Raw genomic sequence first — 18,792 nt, forward strand, 5'->3', positions numbered from 1 at the left:
GCCGCAGTGAGAAACAGAAAAACATATAAAGAAATGTAATTTCACAGTACGAAATCAAGTCTGTCTTTAACTAGGTTTGTAACCTAGCAGTGTTAAAGCACGGAGTAGTTATGGGCTGCAACGGCTTTTTGATTGAGAAACCTTTCCCCAAGTGCAAGATGTAGTAACTCGAAGAGAAACAGGGACAGGGAAGGCTCCGGGGGCCCTGCAGAAAGGCTGAGGTACTGGGCATTTGCTGGTTGAAAATCTGACACTAGTTTGTTCCTGGAAAAGTAAGATTTTTGTATTGACCCTTGTTATATCTGGCTAGAAGCCTTAAGAAGTCCCCTGTTGATGCTGCTCGACTCCAGTATCTTTATGGATCCTTTGATTGATTTGACAGAGAGTTCATAAGCCACAGGCCTAAAGCCAGCAGCAAAACACAAGAGTAGGGGGGGAAAAAAAAAAAGGGGGTGGGGGTGCAGTCAGCATTTCAGTTGCTTGCTTTTTTTCTAGTCCCTGTATGTTGTTGTGTAAATTAGCACGCACTATACACACGATGATGTTGTAAGTCCCCACTGAATGTAAATTCAAGAAGTGATCTTTTTCAAAATTTCCTAAATCATTGTAAAGTGGAACAAAAATTACACCTTTGCTATGGAATGAAATGGTTTCAAGATGATCTGTAGAAAATATTGGATTATGGTTTGGACATTTAATAATTTCTGTAGAAAAATATATGTTATCATTATTTTTCCATCTCCCTTGCCTAGAAGGTGGGTAAGGTTTCCAGCATTTCTTTTCAAGCATTTTATACAATTTAGGAAATTAAATTGCAGAAGAAGAGAGGATTGAAAACTTATGGCCCAGTTCAGTTGGCAGCTCTGCATTTTCATGTGTACTTCACAGTACTAAGCTAATGCTGTCACCCAGGAGTCACTTTTTGTGCATTGATTTTTAAAGCATTGCTGATTGATTTGCACCAGAATCACCAGCTGCAAGAATGTTTGCAAAGAACTGGTGTCATCTCTACTGTATGTTATGGCTTGAGAAGAGACTGGTTGCAAGGAAGTGAGTAGGAGCACAGAGCTGGTTAATGTGGGGGAAGAAATGATCCAAAACTCACTCATGATGGGAAAATATTCCTGTGGTGTCACTTCGTTTTTCCATTGATTTTTGGGCAGTGAAACTCAGCTATTACTAGTTTAGGTTGGGAAGTAAAGTAATTTTGCAAACCTGGGTTATAAAATCTGTGTCCTTCAAAGAGTATTATCAGTCAAAATCCAGCCAGTTGAGTTGACTGAGGTCAATTTCTCTATGTAAGAACAAAGTTTTCTTTTTCTTCTTTTCTTTAGTAAGGTAAAATGTGTTCATTAAGCTTTTAATTCAGTTTTTACCTCATTCTTAGAATTTTTGGGGTGCAAGTATTTTCTCAAGACAAATAAAAAACAACAGATACTTTTCAGTTAATTCTCATGTGAAGTGCCAGATGTTTTAATTAAGTGCAGCCAAGCTGAATCTCTTTTTATGTGAGCTTCAAATCTGTTTTACTTGGCCCAAGTTGATTTTTGGTTTCTTCTTCTCCCAGAATCTCCCAGCTTCATCTATGTGCCTGTCTTGCATATTCTTCCTGGATGGGAGTTTCAGAAGTAACATAGGAACACAGATGGCATTAAAAAATAATGGGACTTGGCTATCAAATCATACAAGGGTCTCTGCCAGTCCTGCCATCTTGTGTTCACTGCATTTGGATGTATTCTCTTCTATGAAATACTGCACTTCTCTGCAACTTAGTGAAACTTTCTTCATCTACTGTCACTTTGTATGGACCTCCCTGTTCCCTCCCATTAAAAGTGGTGTGAAGAGACTGCTGAGGGCATTGGAGGGACTGCAAATGCAAGTCCGTTTTGTACTATCTTAGCTATATTAAGGTTTCTTATCATTAATGTAATATGTGTGAACTCTGACTTGTACCACCATGTCTAAAACTGTAGTGACAGTGAGGATGTTATGTGGTAATGCCTGGAATTCTGAGTGAGACTTGATTTTTGAGTCCTTTTTAATCTGAATCTTCTTTCAGTATTTTTTTTTTTTTTTTTAAGAGCTAGAGAATAAGATCATATGTCTCTGCAAATAAAAATTAACTTTCTCTAGACTTTTTTTTTTCCATTTACTTCCTGTGTAATACTACCAGACCACAGGAGCATTGAACTGATGGTTCTGTCCAGCTCTGATGGAGCAGTTAATGTGGGACAGTCATTGCTAACACTGCTTCTCTAACTAGGTCTCCAGCGTGAGACATGTTTCAGAGTGGAAAAGTAAGGTCATAGAATCATAGAATATCCTGAGCTGGAAGGGACCCACAAGGATCATCAAGTCCAACTCTTGACACCGCACAGGTCTGCCCAAAAGTTCAGACCATGTGCCTAAGTGCACAGTCCAATCGCTTCTTAAATTCAGACAGGCTTGGTGCAGTGACCACTTCCCTGGGGAGCCTGTTCCAGTGTGCAACCACCCTCTCAGTGAAGAGCCTCTTCCTGATGTCCAGCCTAAACCTCCCCTGCCACAGCTTAACATCGTTTCCACTGGTCCTATCACTGGTGATTACAGAGAATAGGTCACCTGCCTCTCCGCTCCCCCTCGTGAAGAAGTTGTAGACTGCGATGAGGTCCCCCCTCAGCCTCCTCTTCTCCAGGCTGAACAGGCCCAGTGCCCTCAGTCACTCCTCATATGTCTAAGGTGTCAGATGCTTTAAGATTTTTTGTTTATCCTTTTCAGAGTGTGCCTGGTGATATATGTAAAGCAGGAGCAACCACTCCACTCTAATTTTAATGACTGTTATGCAAGAATAGATCAGATCAGAGCAGTGGTTTGTCAAGCCCAATACCATGATTCTGGTTGTGGTCGTGGCAGATGCCTGGAGATAAACATAAAGGGAGAGCAAGAATGCAGAGCCTACAGTCGTGGCCATACCCTGCCTGTCTCCAGCCCCTTGCATGCCAGGCTCCTGGAGATAACAAATGTTTTTATAGCTGTGAGTAGTTCCAAGAGAATTTTGTTCCATTAGTTTGACTGGTGTTTGTTTGAATTCATGTGAACTTGTGGCATCTATACCTTTCAGCAAGAAGTTCTCACAGCTTTGCCATGTTTGAGGAACTTTCTGCAGTGTTCATTTTTGCTCTGGCTGCATTTGGCTCATCCCACAGCAGCTACTTTATGAATAGGAAAAAGTAGATGCTCACACCCCCTCAGTCTTTGTTTATCTCTATCTTCTTTTTCATCTAGAATAATCCTGTTTGTCTTCATCATTCATTGCAGAAGCTCTTTCTTCCCCATCGCCCTTCTTTGAACCTTTCCCAGTTCTACCAGTAGGTTCTTTTCTACTTGTTTTTCAGCTCTTTCTAGGTGAGTGTGCCAGTGCTGAAGGCTGCATTGAAAATGGAGAGCATGTTTTGGATCTCGAGAGTAATATAATGACTTGTTGCTTGTGTTCTGTTTCACTCCTAATAAAATCCAACTAATATTTTACTTTTTTTTTTTTTTTTTTAGAAGTGCTGTTGAGCTGATGTTTCCATGGCTTTGACTGTTTAATCCTAGAAACCCTCTAGAATTTTAGGTGGATAACCTCCCATCTTGTCAGTATCTTGCTGTTTATTTCATTGACATTTTCCATAGTCTAATACTGCTTTGGTTTTAGAAAGGTCTTGAACATTCACCCAGCAGAGGGGTGCTGGTCTGACGCCTTCCCTGCAGGGGGAGCACGGATGCACAGAAAGCTCTTTTTTTCCCTGTAGTAGTAGTTTTGGCTTTATCTCTGAATGATCCTTGTATGCTTTGATCCTCCTGTGGTCCTTTAGGCTTTCTGGCAGTGTACTTACTTCTGCTACATGAGTGCATTACTAGCTTTAAGGATTTTTTTGAGTTCTTGTTACTTGTTTTTTTTAATTCACCTAATCAGGTTTTCACACTTAACCTGTTGGAGTTCATGATCCTTCTTATGTCATTTGAACTTTTTGATGTTTTCATAAGATGCTTGCTTTTTTTTTTTATTATTATTTGTGGTGTCCTTCACCATATTTTTCAGATGTGTAGGCTTTGCTTTGGTCCTTCTAACTTTTTAAGTGACGTTTTCTCTGAATCCTCAGTCTTTAAATAGTTTCCATGCTGCTCCTAAGTCTTTTGACTGCCTCTTTGAAATGTTTTTAACAAGTTTTCTTACTTTCTTTCATATTGGTTTTGAAGTTAAACCAAAAATCCACTCTTCTAGGTTCTTGCTGTTCCTACATTAAAAAGGGATTTGAGTATGCTGTGGTCAATATGGCAGAGCAGTTGTTTGATGCTAGCCCTTCAGCAGGTACCACATGATGCTCAGCATTAAGTGAAGTGCTGTTTTTCTGTTTGGCTGTCTGCTCTGTGAAGCTGTTGCTAATCCTACCCTTAGATGTACGCTTTGCAACACCTCCTGACATGACGTTATCTAGTTTCCATGGAGGTAATGGAAGGCTCCTGTTACTGTTGTGTTTTCATCCTTTGCAACATTTCTGTTTTCTTCCTGTATCTACTTACGTGCTTCTATTTATGTGCTTGCTGTTGCTGCCACTGGTTCAGCAATGTCAAATTTATTTATTTATTTACTTATTGTGTGTGTTTTTTTGGTTTTGTTTTTGTGTGTGTGCATTTTTTTTTTAAGTATCCAGAGAAAGCTATATAAGATGAACCCCAGCTGCAACCTCTGACTGCATATTGAGTCAGATATGCTGCATATTAATTGAAGTTAAATTATAGGACACATTCATAGATGGCTACTTTGTAATCTGTACAGTGTTTAGTCAAAAGTATCTATTTTCTCCTCTCCCTAACACAGGAAATAGCAGATATATTTAATTCGTTTCTCAATAGTGATTGCTGCTGTGCTTCTCCGATCTAATTCTACTTTTGTTACATGTCCATGTATGCCAAACTTTGAAAAGTGCTGTCATTGCTCGTCAATCAGCATTATCCAACGCTGCAACTGCCTGTAAGTGTTTCCTGTAACAGTACTCCTCAGCGGTGTCCCGGAGCATAGGAGGGTTTGGGGGCGTCGAATCTCCTTCCTTTTAGGTCTTGTGGGCTGTGGGTGATGTGGCAGCAGGCTGGGTGTGAGCCATTAGGATGTGTAAGAACACTACAGAGAAAGTAATAGAAGAGTGATGTGGGGAAAAAGGAGGGTAGGGAGGGAGATGAATGGAGGAGGGGATAATTTTCCCAGTGTAGGGCTGCCTGTGGTCTGCAGTGCCCCATGTGTGCATTGCGCACGGCAGAGCTCAACCCCAGCACTGGGGAGGCAGAGGTGATTGTCTACCCCACAATATTGTTTAATTGGCACATTATTTGTTGATGCTTCCCCTGGTAATTAATGAAAATATTACATATGTGTAATGCTGTGTATGGATTTTGCTTTTGCTTTGGTAACTTTTTTTTTTTTTTTATGAAAGCCCAGTTTTTGTGGTGCCATATTCTCACTCATGTGGGAGAGCAGTGCTTCACTCTCCCAGAGGAACCAATACCTCCAGTATTTAATAAATAAATAAATAAATAAAAATAGGAAGAAAAAAAAAGTCCTGAGAATATGTCAATAGCTGGAAGACAGGCTTCAGGACTAGCCAGGATAAGAATAAGGCTAGTTATATAAAGAGCTTGGTTTTCTTAAGCAACGGGGGATCATCTTTATAAATGTTATACCTTGCTGAAAAAAAGGTTATTTGAAGACATTATTTGTAACATGATGAAAACAGTCAGGAGAGAAACATTCATGGAAAAGAGGTGTTTTTGCTTCTGTTACAGAAATGTGCTGCCTTTGATTCCACTTTTCCTTTTCTTTCCCATTAAGAAGAGAGGAATGATAATTTACTTGTTTTATTTTTCTCTGCTGTCTACAACTCTTCCTAAAGTTGGAGAAACTTCAAGAGGGACAAACTAGGCAACACAGAATCTGAACAGGTTTTCTTCCTTGGACAGATCAAGGAACTGAGGAATGTAATTTGCAATTAAAACCAAAACAAATTTGTACTTGTTGTTCTGTATGAGCTCAGCTTTGTATTTTGTCTTGAAATGTTTACTTAATAATTATAAGAAAATCTACAAATATATTTTCTTATAAAATTAATTTAACTTATTTTAGAAGCAGACGTTTCAGTCCTGTGGTGTAACCTAGACAACCTGACTGGTTACTACCATTGCACTTGCCTGTATTCAGTAAAAATATAAATAGGAGGGAGCAGAACTCTTAGATTGTTTTGCTGATTAATAAAATCCATATCATAAATCTCAAGCACAAGATCAAAGTTGTGTAAGGGGAAAAATAAAATAAAAGACAAGCAAGAAAGAAGCTGAAGAAATGAAACTCATGCTGAAGATGTCTGTACATCTCATTAGTTTTTATAAGATGGAACCATGTTTTATATTTTTGATTTCCTTGCATCAAATTTGTTGCATAAATTATTTTTCTTAACCCCAATAATATGGACAACTGCTAAGCTGTTCTCTAAATGTAAAATATTTTTCTTAGTGATGTGTTTTTTGGGGGCTTTTCTGATGGGTAATTTCATAACGCTGGTAATATAATTTATTTGATCTGCAGAGGTAAAAGCAAGATGAAAAATGTGAAAGAAGAGTTGGTATTTTAATCTTCTTTGCTGCTAGATGCAATTTGCCCTAACTGTGTTTTTATTAAGAACACCTCCAGAAAAGCTATGCTTGGAAAAACTAAATAAATTAATAAAAATCCTAGTAACACATAGTTCCTGGAAGCTCTTCTACTTCCTTAGGCTTCTTTATTCTCATTACTTTTTTTTTTTTTTAAACAGTTAATTTATGAATTATGTGTAAACTTCAGCACTTTTTGTTCCACCCGTCTAGAGATTTGTGTTACTTTTTTTTTCCCCCACATACACGTATAACAGCTCTTTCTTACCTCACCATCTGAGATCTTTTTCTGAAAAGATATTAGTAAATTTGAAGAGAAGTGCTATTTCTAGAAGAGCAGTATTCACTTATTTTTAATGGGTTTTGGAAATAGGAACAAATTGTTCATGAGGGCATAGAGGAGCAGTTGGCTGGAGGGAAGGGTATCAGAGGAGAAAAAAAGAAAGGTAGAATTAAACGTGACTTTTTCTTGAGCTGCATGTAGCTATTCCTTGGAAATAATTTGTGTTTTCAATCTTATTAGAATGTCTAATTGATTTAAGAATGAGAAGTATTTAATTAGGGATTAATGAAAGGCCCTTTTATATTACAAATGAATGTGCCTTCACGCTAATTTCCTCTGCTTTAAGTCCAACAATGCTGAACTTCTAATTAAAAGTTTGAAATAAGTAGAATAAGTAAACGAATGTCTTCATGACAAAATGTATATCTAAATATGAAACTGTAGACTCTGTACCTTGACCATCCCATTTTAGCAGAGTTAATCTGCTTGTTCTTTTGTGAATTTATGTTGCATCTGGCTTTTCTTTTAACTCCCTGGAGTCAAAAGAAGGGACCTCTTACCGTAGTGATGAAATATTTGTCTTGTTTTGTGGATATCTTTCTGTAAGTCTAGTTCCCAGTTTAAAAGTTTTACACTGTAGTTTTGCTTCACGTTGTCCTCATTGACCTCCATGCTTATCTCAGAGGGCCATTTGGGAGAACCAAAAATGCTAGCTGTTCCCTCAAACTCTTACACTTCCTTGGTCCCAAGAAAGAGCAACATATGAATCCAATCAACAACACTTACTAACCCTTCATTGATTTCCATTTTGCCAGCCTTTACTTGAGATAGATACTGCCAATTGCTTTTATCGTCTCATTTACTCTGCTGGGCCAGCTCAAGTCAGATTTTCAATCACACATCTCTTCTGTTGTCTCCCACCTGTCTTTCTCTTTATTTGACATTGAACAGCAGTGGGAATTTGAGTTCCAGTGAATCCTATATCACTGAGAAGGAATTTCAAAAGATTTTTTTTTTTTTTATAGTTGAAGGAGCATTCCTCAGCATGTGAGCTATCATTGTATATATGCGTAAGCACTGTTTGCAGCCTTGGTCTTCATAGGTCCCTGGAGGAATATAAGTAAACCTCAGCAAGCTCATTAGTTAATTCTCTCCATACTAGCATTTATTTCCCTGCCCCCTTCTCTCCCTCTGGTTGGTAGGGAAACCCCTAAGATCTGACAGTGAACTTTTGGTCTCAATAAAGCAGTTATACAGGGTTAGGGTGGAATTTCTATGAACTTCACTAAGAGGGGGAAAATGTGGAAAATGCTTCCTCCAAGCAAAATATGAACAAAATGTTGTGATTCATTAAGCTCCTTCCTATTTGCCTGCAAGCAAGAGCCTTACAGTTATTCAGCTGAATAGTGCGTGGCCCTGAGGGGGCAGAGCCAACAGAAAAAGAGATGGCAATGGTCCAAAGAGCAAAATGCGTGTTTTCAGGAAAATTAGGAAATTTTGCTCCAGGCACATCCCAACTTGAACAGTGAGTTTGTTATATTGGGATTTTATATTACTGTTTACTTTAGTTTTAAATGCGAAACAAACTGCTTTCTAATGCTGCTTGATATCTGGAGGGTGTTCCATAGAGTAAACCATCTGCTTTATTGTTTCATATGTATTTAAGTTTTGTAGATAAGTGTTTCAAGTTAGGTTGCATGGTCTAAGGACCAGGTACTTTGGCTGGTCTTGGTCTAAGTTTGTATCAGCTTCCTGGTATTGTCATTTCTTTGTCTGTCTCTGAAATACAAAATAACATTGTTTAATGTTAGACATTTGATTTTTTTGTTATCATGTTTGTGTAAATTTGCTAGGAAAATTCAAATACTTAGCTACACCAAGGAGAAAAATTACCGAAAGCCAATGGTGGGAAAACAAGGACGTGCAGTTGAGGTGCTTGCAGGAGAGGGCAGTCGTGTCATGCACAGCATCGCTGGACGCCTTCCAGCACTGCCCACGTGGTGCGGCATCTGAGTCCCAGAGCCTGTGCTGCCCTCCGCCTACAGGAGAGGTCTTCATAGGGTTGTGTCCATAATATGCAAGTGGAAACAGAAGCCTAGCAGTTCTCTCTTTTAGCACAAATAAAACCCTTTTAAGGGCAAGATCTACCTGAGGACTTCGTAATTTTACGGAAGTGAGTGGATGTTTTGTCTGTGCTACATGAGTAAATAACTTTAATTCTGGTTGGTATGCTGGACTGATGTTGCATGTTCCTCTTTATTGTAACTTGTGTAAAAGCCCTCACTGACAGAACCTTGTACTTGCTGTTAGCTGGGATCTGGAGCTACCCACAGCTGGGAGTGTTTGGCCTGGGGACACGGCCATTCACAGCCCAGAATAATTCCTGCTCTCTCTTTCCTTGCATTTACTGCATGTATACTGCTGTGTGGAATGTGTTGTTTACAGTGCATATTTAGACAGGATTTTCTTTCTAATTTACTATATTGCATTTACAAATGCAAATCTTGTTTTGTAATTGAATTTCTGGTCACTTCTGGCATAGTATGTTCAGCTGTCCATGTAGTTGTGCAAATCATGTTATTTCTTCCAGACCTATCTTCCAAAAGAAAAGGTTGTGGAAATGTCTGCCTACTCCCAGCAAACAGGAAGGTTCGTGTTGGCATGTCACTGCCAACCTAAACATCCTGCAGACTCTTAACGACCTCACTTTATCTGTGTGTATGGTAAATGTTGCTGAGCTGTAGCTTGTTTTCCTGGCACATAGTACTTGATTCCTTGTGCTCAGTGACATTCAAAGTATTTAAGAGCTGAATTTCTGGAATAGTTTACACAATTTCACATCTTAATACACCATTAGTTATTCCGTCTGTGTTATCTATCAAACAAATAGTGGAAATGACAAAATCATTTCTTTTTCCTTTCCTTTAGCTGCGGTCATGACTGCCTGAATGCAGCTGCAGACTGCAGTGGTAAGAGAGTACTGGGGAAAGTGACAAAGAGTAGAGATAAGTGGTTAAAAGGATGAACTGTGAGCTTAATACCCTGAAGTAATGAACAAAATCCAGGGCTATACTCACCCTTTTAGTTTTCAGCTTGTCCTGGTCTTGTGTGGGGTCTTGGCACAGCTCCTGGGAAGCCTATTGAAGACAGTCCACATGAATCATGGTGCCTGATGTGGGACACTATATATCCTAAGACATTCGTTAACTTCTTGTTCTTAGTTTTGCCTTTGTGCCACTGCATTTGCAAGTGAGGTGATGCAGAGCAGAGCTGTGGCACTTCTATCTCCAGGGTCCTCCTGATGCATCAGCAGCAGGAGGTCCCCCCTCCTGGACACCCACCAAAAGACTTTCTTCTTCATGATGACTTATATCGTGACTTATATCAGTATTATCTTATAAGACTTTCTTCTTCTTTCTTTCTGATTCATGAGGTGCAGAGCTGTATTGGAGTAAAGCTCAAACAAACAAATATAACAACCAAGACCAGCTTTACTTCTGTGAGGAAAGGCTGTTTCTTGAGACTACTCTCTATTTGTTTTATATAAAGTTCTCAGCTGTTTTAGAAATTCATCTGACTGCCTCCAGATGAAAGTGGTAAATTGCAAGAGACCCCAAAGAGCTCTTGCAGATACCACCACACAGATTTTACACAAAATGTTAGAAAACCAATGCTACTGGCTGCTGAGAGGAAATGGAAAAAGAAATACAGATGCCACATGGATCGTCTCTGCTTTGTGGGAAAAATGTTGTTTTAGCCCCAGATTGTGAGGAGAATAAGTTGTGAGCACTGCAGGAGCTGTGGCGCCGAAGAAAGGAGCTTACAACAACCCCAGGGAGAGGGACCAGGGAAATCTGAGCAGCGCACAGCACAGGAGCAGCTCATGTGCTGTAGCTGGGCTCATGGCTGTTAGGTATGGGACAGTAATTCGAGCCTCCAGGAGCCTGCTAGTGGTGTGAAGAAAGAACTTGGCCAACCTGTAGCTAGGCACAGGTTTCTGTTGTCTCTTTCTACCAGGAGATATTTGGTGGAAGCTGTTTGTCTTCTGGGGCTTTAAGAAGCAAATACAAAAATCAGCATGTCTTTATGGGAAGTGTCATCAGATCACTCATGCCAGGTCATTCATAGTCCAAGGCAGATAGGAGCTCTTAAATTATTTTAAGCTTTTGTTTTCCTAGACAAAAATAAGTGTTCAGTGAGTTGAGCTCAGAGCTTCAGAATGACTTGTCTTGAGTACATTACAGCACCCACATCCTATTGAATCACACTGTGTGTAGGCTCTTGGCAGGAGTAACTTCACATCTGTTTTAAAATTTTTGAATCTCTCTTAATATAATAAAGATAAAGTTTATGAGTCTTTAAAACTGTGGTGTGGGAAAGGGTCGGCTGACTGCTGAAAAGCTGGTGTGATGATCAAAATGAAATAACAAGAATTGACATGGTCTATATTATAAAAACATGTCTGACATGAAAACAATGGCTTCTTCTAATCCTTTAAGGCTGTGTGACTATGGTTTGTCCTATAGATGCTGCCTTCAACTTCATTTAACTTTGGCTTGGAAAGGGGAAGACTATAAAAATACAATAAGTTGATCTGTATTGGGATGGCTCGTGGTGCCATGCTACTATCAAAAGTAACAAGCCACCAGAGCATAGCTGTAGGGCAGCTTCTCAGCACTACAACTGGAACTACTGAGTGTGCGTCTAGACATGGCTGGTTCAGCAGTTAATCCAGTAGAGGAGATGAGGGCAGTAACCTAGAGATTCAGTGAAGAGTGAAATGATAATTGTCAGATAATTTCAGTAAAGATTTTTGAACGTCTTGGATGAAGTATACAAATCTATGGCCTGCTAGGCTGATGTGAATGATGAAAATGTTAAATGGGTAATGCAAAACAGATGGGTATAATTAGCGTGCAACTAGATGCTGCTAACATATGTGAAATAGTTATTTAGCTTAGTAAACCAGAACAGTTGTTTGTCCAATAACTAACTAATCCTTCTTCTCCTTAATAATAAAGTCTCTTTACACCCTGGGTTATACTCTCAAGAAACCATGTTGGGAAAATCTAATTTACATTGATTGTCCTCTATCGATGTGCCTATTTGCTGTATTTCAGTTGTCAAACACTCCAAGGTGTTGGTAGTGCTTGCTTTCTAGTGGGCTAATTAAGTAAAGTTGCACCTATACAAAAGGAAAAGACTTTTGATTAAAGGCAGTACTTTGTAAAACAAAAATTACTACATTAAAAAGATTCAAGATCAGTGCTTTGGCTTTAAAAAAAAAAAAAAAATCTAAAAAAGCTATTTTGCCATAATGGTTTGTCTGAAGAATACATTTATTTATTTATTTATTTTCCTAAAGGAAAAACAAAATGTGGGGCTGACTATATGACGTGGTTCTCATAAACCACAAAAGTTATTCTGACCCTGTGATTTCACATTCAGTGGCATTGGTGCTTGTGATGCATTTTGCTCAGTGTGGCGCTGTTTGTGTAACAACATACTGGTGTGTATCAAGGGATGCATCTGGCATGCAAAAAAAAAACACCACAGAGGTTTTGTTCTCATACAACACTTGTGGAACCAAGAGCTGAGCGAGGTTTATATTCAGTGTTTTCTATAAATATGGTCCACACTTGGATGCTATTTTCTTATCCTTTTGATAAGTTAAGATAGAAAACTGTAATTATTATAGTTTTGAAATTATTATTGAGTACGGTAATTATTATAGACTATAAGGGGTCAAGATTCTGTTGTAAACACTGCAATTGGAAAAAGAATTTGTTTATAGCAGTATCATGAGAAGGATCTTAGATGTCTTTAAGGTAAACAAACAAAACGAATCTCTGAGGTTAGCTTGTGGCTTGGAGTCATCACTTTTCCACAGGATTGCCCCAGTGGTTTGGTAAATTTAATGTTCTTTCATGTTACTGGCTCAATTGAAACAATAAGAAATGTGAAACTAGTACGATGTTGATGTTCTTGACATAGTAAATGCTACATCTCTAAGTCCAAGCCAAGCGTAGGTGGCAAGTCTGCACATGTAATTACTAATAGCTCTCTGCCCTATCAGCAAGCAGTTACTTGGTACTTCCACACACCGGTGTCCAATGCTGTGTTCAGATTTACAGCTGTTTTTGTCTGAGTTTCAACGCCTCAGTACTGCTGTTTCCAGAATTTTTGGAGAAGAATTCTCTGTAGCAATTATTCTTTCAAATGTGTATACTCTTGCTACACACACGGTGTAAGTCTCAGAATTAGCTGTCATCAGGTCCTAGTGGTAAGTTAGTAACACTGTGTTTGAAATACAGAATAAGCAGAGCTAAAGATTCATCAGTTTCTGATTCTGATAGAAAAGACACCATCTGTGTTTGCCCTGCAAAACATTGCATGTATCTGGAGCAAGCTTGCTCTTTCCAGAGTGGCTTCAGTAAAGAGAGATCCAGAGCTGTCAAATAATAAATGTTACTAATTAACAGGTGGCCTCCAACATTTGTAGTCCTTGCTGTTCAGATGGCATATTGCCCACATTGTGTCATGGACCACTGTGTGCTAGAACAAGGAGGTAAAACCAGCAGATATGTATATTTAATTTTTTTTCCACTGATGGTAATAGCCTCATTAAATAAATATTGAAAGAAACTAGACACCAATGCTTCTCTGCATAGAGACCAAAAACTAATGTTTGGTTGATCGGTTCAGTTCAGCTAATCAGCTAATAAATAATTCTTGATCAGCTTTGAAAAGTATTTTTTTCAAATGTTTGTGAGTTCTCCATTGATCTATATCACAGTCGCTGACCAGAAATTTCCATTGTTTGTGGAAGTTACTCATTTTCAGGCTCAAGACAAGTATCTTCTTCAGAATATGACAGATGGTGTGTGGGGGGGAAGTACTGAAGCATTTTCCTCAGGACACCAGGACTCTGGAGCAGCAGGGTGCTCCTCTTGGCATGGCCGTGGAGCAGGGCAGCGCAGCTGGCAGCTGGGTGGGTGCTGCTGGCTTGAAAGGGCTGAACACAAGAGCTGGCGGCTTCAGTGTTTTATTAACTTGTCACGAACACTTAGGCTCCTGTAGAGTTCGGTAAAGATGAGGCTTTCAGTGCAGAAATCTCAGTGAGAAATGAATAATTGTACCATCAATTGGCTTTTCTTGGAAGAGAAATAAAATGGATGGATGGTCATGCTAAACATGCCTGCGTCATCAGGGAAAAATTCTCTTGAAACCAAAACGAAAGTGCATATCCAGGAAGTGTTTTGAACCTATCCACTATTTGATTTCTACTGCTTGTAGAAATTTTAGTGAGGTAAGAGTGACATCTAAAATAAAAAAGATGATTTAGAAAACCATTTTGCTACTTGTATTATTAGTGCATATTAGTGTGTTTTAGTGCATTTTTCTGTCGTATGCTTTCTGATCTGTGGCATACATTGTTTAGCTTTAAATAATTTATTTGTTTCAAACGTACACAGTAAATATCACTACTGGAACATTTATGTGATATTTGAAGTTAAACCAAACAATTACTGCACGACTATTTGTAAATTATAGTAGTGGCAGAAAAATCAATTAGATGCTTGTTGCAAAAATCATTATATCAATTGCTTTTTTTTTTTTTTTTTTTTGCTTTTGCTTAATGCAGAACTGGGATGACAAAAAAATCAAGTTATCACTCTAATAGCTTCCTCTTGGAATAGTAATTATATTTGGTACCAAATTCATGATAACATTCACAGTTTCATTACTTTACATTGCAGTGCATGCAGCCAAATGATACAGCTACGAGAACTGTGAATTTATGGTCATGGCTTCATAAAGTCTTGCTGTACTTTAATTGTTTTATTTATTCATTCTAAAATGGTGAATGTTTCCATACTTACTATTGTTAGCTACCAAAGGGAGGGGGGAAAAAAAAAAGAATCTGCTTTATAGTTCTTTGGGTATCAGATGTTTTAGGATCTCAAAAAAAGCTTGAAAGGAAGCTGTAATGCTGTTTAATCATGCCGATAATACCTATGAATATATTGTATATGTGTCTGTAAATAAATGTGTAAGGTATATTTATAATAGGATGGCAGTAACTTTATACTTCTGAATTTCTTTCCCCTTCCTTCCCCTCAGTGCTAGTACAGAGTGTATTCTTTGGCAGAACCACTGATAAGGATATGACACTCATAAGGGAACTGCTGTTCCTAATGTCATTAAAATCTCTTGAGTACTTGGTTGATACTTCTTGTTCACTTGATCAGAGACAGAGTTAACAGTTCTGGTCTTTTTGTCTTTCATAAAGCCATGTGAAGAGGTTAAATAGACCCAAATTGCTTGTACTCAGATATGGCACCTGAATCTTTTCTTAGTTATCTTCAACTGATAGATAACAATGACTTTCTGAAAGCAACATAGTATAGGTACAGTCAGATGTTAAGAGGTCTTGAATTTAAAATAAAATTCTGAATTTTGCTACAAAAATAGGCTCATCTTCAGGATGTTTCTGTTGCTCTGTGTGTATCTGGATATCTGAATTAAGAAAAAGCTTCTTCTCCATGTGGACAGCTGAGCAGTGGGCCCCAGTGTGCCCACAGAGGTTGTGCTGTCTTCAGCCATGGAGGTTTTGAAAACTGGGCTGGATAAAGCCATGGAAAAACAAGTCTGACCTCAGAGCTGACCCAGTGTTGGACTATGGACATCCAGGCTTCCTTTCCAACCTGAATTATTCGGTGACTGTAAGGTCTCAGGTGAAGATCAGGAGAAGATAGATATCTTATTTCTATTTTTGTTGGCTCCAGTATGCACAAGAAGATAATACTCTTCAGACCGAAGCATTTGTTCTGGTAAAATGTTTTTACTGGTTCAAAATAATTTCCCGTATTCTCCTTGTCATTTAGTATTATTTCTTTCTCAGTGAATACTCTTAGTAGAAAGTCATGCAATTAACTGAGTCATCCACGTTAGTCACTCCATTTTTATTCTATGAAAAGACTTCCGTACATTTTCTGTGGCTTATTTTGTTGTGATTCTCCTGAAATGACACAGATTCATTGTGAGAGAAATGTGGAAATGGCCAGTGAATCTGTTTTTATAATGCAACGTTTTTTGAGGTAGTTTCTGAACTCAGATACTAATTTCTAAAGAAATCCATCTCAATAGTAAGGATTTCTGTCTTGCTTTCCCAGTACATTTGGCTTTCATTATGAAACTAGAGCTCTAATTTTTTAATCTAAACCTAGTAGGATGATAAGTTCATTTTTTTGACATATACTTTCCAAAATAAATTTCATTGCTTCCATGAGTTGTCTGCATCTGTTTTGTGAAACTTAGTTTAAAGAAATTACTCAAGTACATGATGATTATCTATTATGACTGATTGAGTCAGTATATCAAAAGCACAGGCACACAATTAGAAGCTTGAGATTACAACATCTGAATGGCATGTTTGAATGCTCACATATAGCATGCAAACTTTGTTCTTAATACTGTGATCATTATCCACAGCGGTACAGTATGTATCATATAAAACATATCAGTCATTTGGAATTCAAACAAGTATCTAATTTAGTGATAGATTGTGTTTAAGTATAGGGAAATAACTGCAGGAATTACAACTTTGACTAATTTCTTGTTCATACACTCATCTTTTCCAGTGGGATTTAATGGAAGAGAGATGTGTGAATTTGTCATATTCAGGTCAAATTCTTGCATGTTAATGAGTCAGCTTAAAAATTTCTTCTGTAATTGCACTCACTTTTAAAGTATTTTGTTATTCGGTATGCTGCAATCTGTTACATTAGGTGAAGACCAAGATGAAAGAGTACAATTTTTATTTTTTATTTTTGTAAAGGAAAGGAAAGATTTAAAAATGAATAGAGGTTTGGCTGGTAGAGGGTTTTTTCTTTTTTTCTTCTCAGAATGATGCAGGTAGATCTGCAGAAACTCTTCTTTGAGTTTTATTAATGTTCACAAGGCATCAAGGTTTTGGCTTTCTGTCAAGCTGCAAGGTTGAATGATAGTGTTATACTACTGCTATAAATATCAGCTGTGAAAGCAACCAGTCACAATGAGCAAGTCCTTTCAAGCTGTGTAGACTCAAGCTTTCCATAGTGCAGATGTAGTTAGATTTCTGTCCCCCTCTGAACCATGGTGGAATGCTCATTTGAAGGTGGAATTTAATATGGCATTAAAAATATCAGTGATCAGGTACTGTGTATGCTGCATGTGTGAATGACCATTTAATATAGAATGTATACCCGTTTAAAAGGCTTGGAATAGATACATCATAGTAGTATAAATTAACAGTAGATAAATCCAGTCTGTTCAACACGGGATCAGACTTCATGACCATGGTAGTCCATCTGGTCTAAAAATCTACAGAGAGACTGTCATTTTGTTTCTGTCATTTTTTTTGTTTTGTGTCAGGCATCTGAATTTTGACTTAAGTAGCGTTTAGCATTTATTCTCCTTTCTCCTGCCCCTTGTAACCGGAGGATTCTTGCATTTAGTATTCAGCTTAGCCAACTATTTATAATACAGGGAAAAATTAGTTTCATTTCCTCATGTCTAATGGAAACAATCATTCATTTCGCAGATTCTGCCATGAAGGACAGGGGGACTTGAGTTTGAGAGCTGCAGAGGGAGTCAGGCGGGCAGGAGGACAGCTGTCCTGATGTGTCCTTTCATTTCTCCTTTGGCTTGAGGGTGCATTTTCAACTGAGGCTAGAAAGGCACGGCATGTCATATTGCAAATGGACTGATTAGTAGTCTGCTCGGTACTCAAAATTTCTTCTCTTCCCTTTATTTTCTGTCTTCTTGGTACAACTTTAAAGTCTCTTCTATCCTGAAAATACCTGAAAATACCATTGACTTGAAATTGGACAGTTTTGCATCCCTGGGCCAGAGGCTATGCAGTGGCTGCTACCATGCTACAGGGATATGGTGGATGAAGTTTATCAATTTCCAAGTTGTTTTTCAAAGCTGCACGTTTAAAACTTTTCATTTATATATATATTTTTTCCCAACACAAACTTCTGAATTATGTAGTGTTTTACATGTATGTTGTGCTTTGCCTACAAACTAATATTATTTTGTAGATGCTTCTTAAAATACTCATTAAAAAAAAAAAAAAGTTAAAAGTCAATAATTTGGCCTTTTTCTAGTCGGTCAGAACTACGTGGGGCTGAGGTATACATCTGGATAGGGATAGACCAAGTCCTTAGCATGCTTCCACCAGAAGTCTCAATTGGGTAGCTTGATTTAGATTTGTATTAATGTCATCTTAGTTACATTACAAGTAGAAGTGTCAAGTTCTTCCTGTGCTCTGATTACCCCTGAATTTCTTTGGATGGAGGGCCTGTGGTTTATTCCACTGAGCATGAGGCTTATCGGAGGAAATTAGAAATGTGCTAAGAGGATCTTGATGAAGTTGCTTGGCCAGTCACCTTGGCAGCCTTGCTGTGTGTGTGCATGTGTGTTTGTATGTCCCCATAAATATTTCTATGCAGATGTAAGCGTCTCACGTATATTGCATTGGGAGTAATTTACGGATGTCTGGTAGATCCATTTAGTTCATAGCCCCATACACTCTTTCACCACATGACTTAAAGCCTGTTTTCAAAGTGATGCTTGAGTACACAAAACAGGGAAACTGCTTGCTGCAAGGCTTGTATCAATAGAAAGAAACAAATGTCTTTTGGGTTACTTACAAATGCATAACTATTTGAAGAGAGAATTTACAAGGAAAGGCAAGTTGTGTATGGGTGTAATGGGTTATGCAAGCTTCTGGCTGGAGACCTTTAGGCTTTGCTATCTGTATGTATTCTTCTTTTCATTCAGGTGCAATGAGATGAATG

The 18,792-nt window shown here is 38.3% G+C and overlaps 1 protein-coding gene across 5 annotated transcripts in view; it reads left to right on the forward strand.

The window, feature by feature from the left end:
* Positions 1 to 18,792, forward strand: part of SLIT3 (slit guidance ligand 3) — a 522,497-nt gene that overhangs the window by 179,843 nt on the left and 323,862 nt on the right. Inside the window, exon 1 of one of the 5 annotated variants that reach the window (XM_068697689.1) lies at positions 8,365 to 8,471. The exons of the other annotated variants lie outside the window; for them this stretch is intronic. Within the exon in view, the coding sequence (XP_068553790.1) occupies positions 8,392 to 8,471 (80 nt within the window). The 5' untranslated portion in view covers positions 8,365 to 8,391. Of the gene's footprint in view, positions 1 to 8,364; positions 8,472 to 18,792 lie in introns of those variants that run through there. 5 annotated transcript variants of the gene reach the window in all.

The sequence above is a fragment of the Anas acuta genome, chromosome 14 (assembly GCF_963932015.1).
Source record: "Anas acuta chromosome 14, bAnaAcu1.1, whole genome shotgun sequence".
NCBI classification, from domain to species: Eukaryota; Metazoa; Chordata; class Aves; order Anseriformes; family Anatidae; genus Anas; species Anas acuta.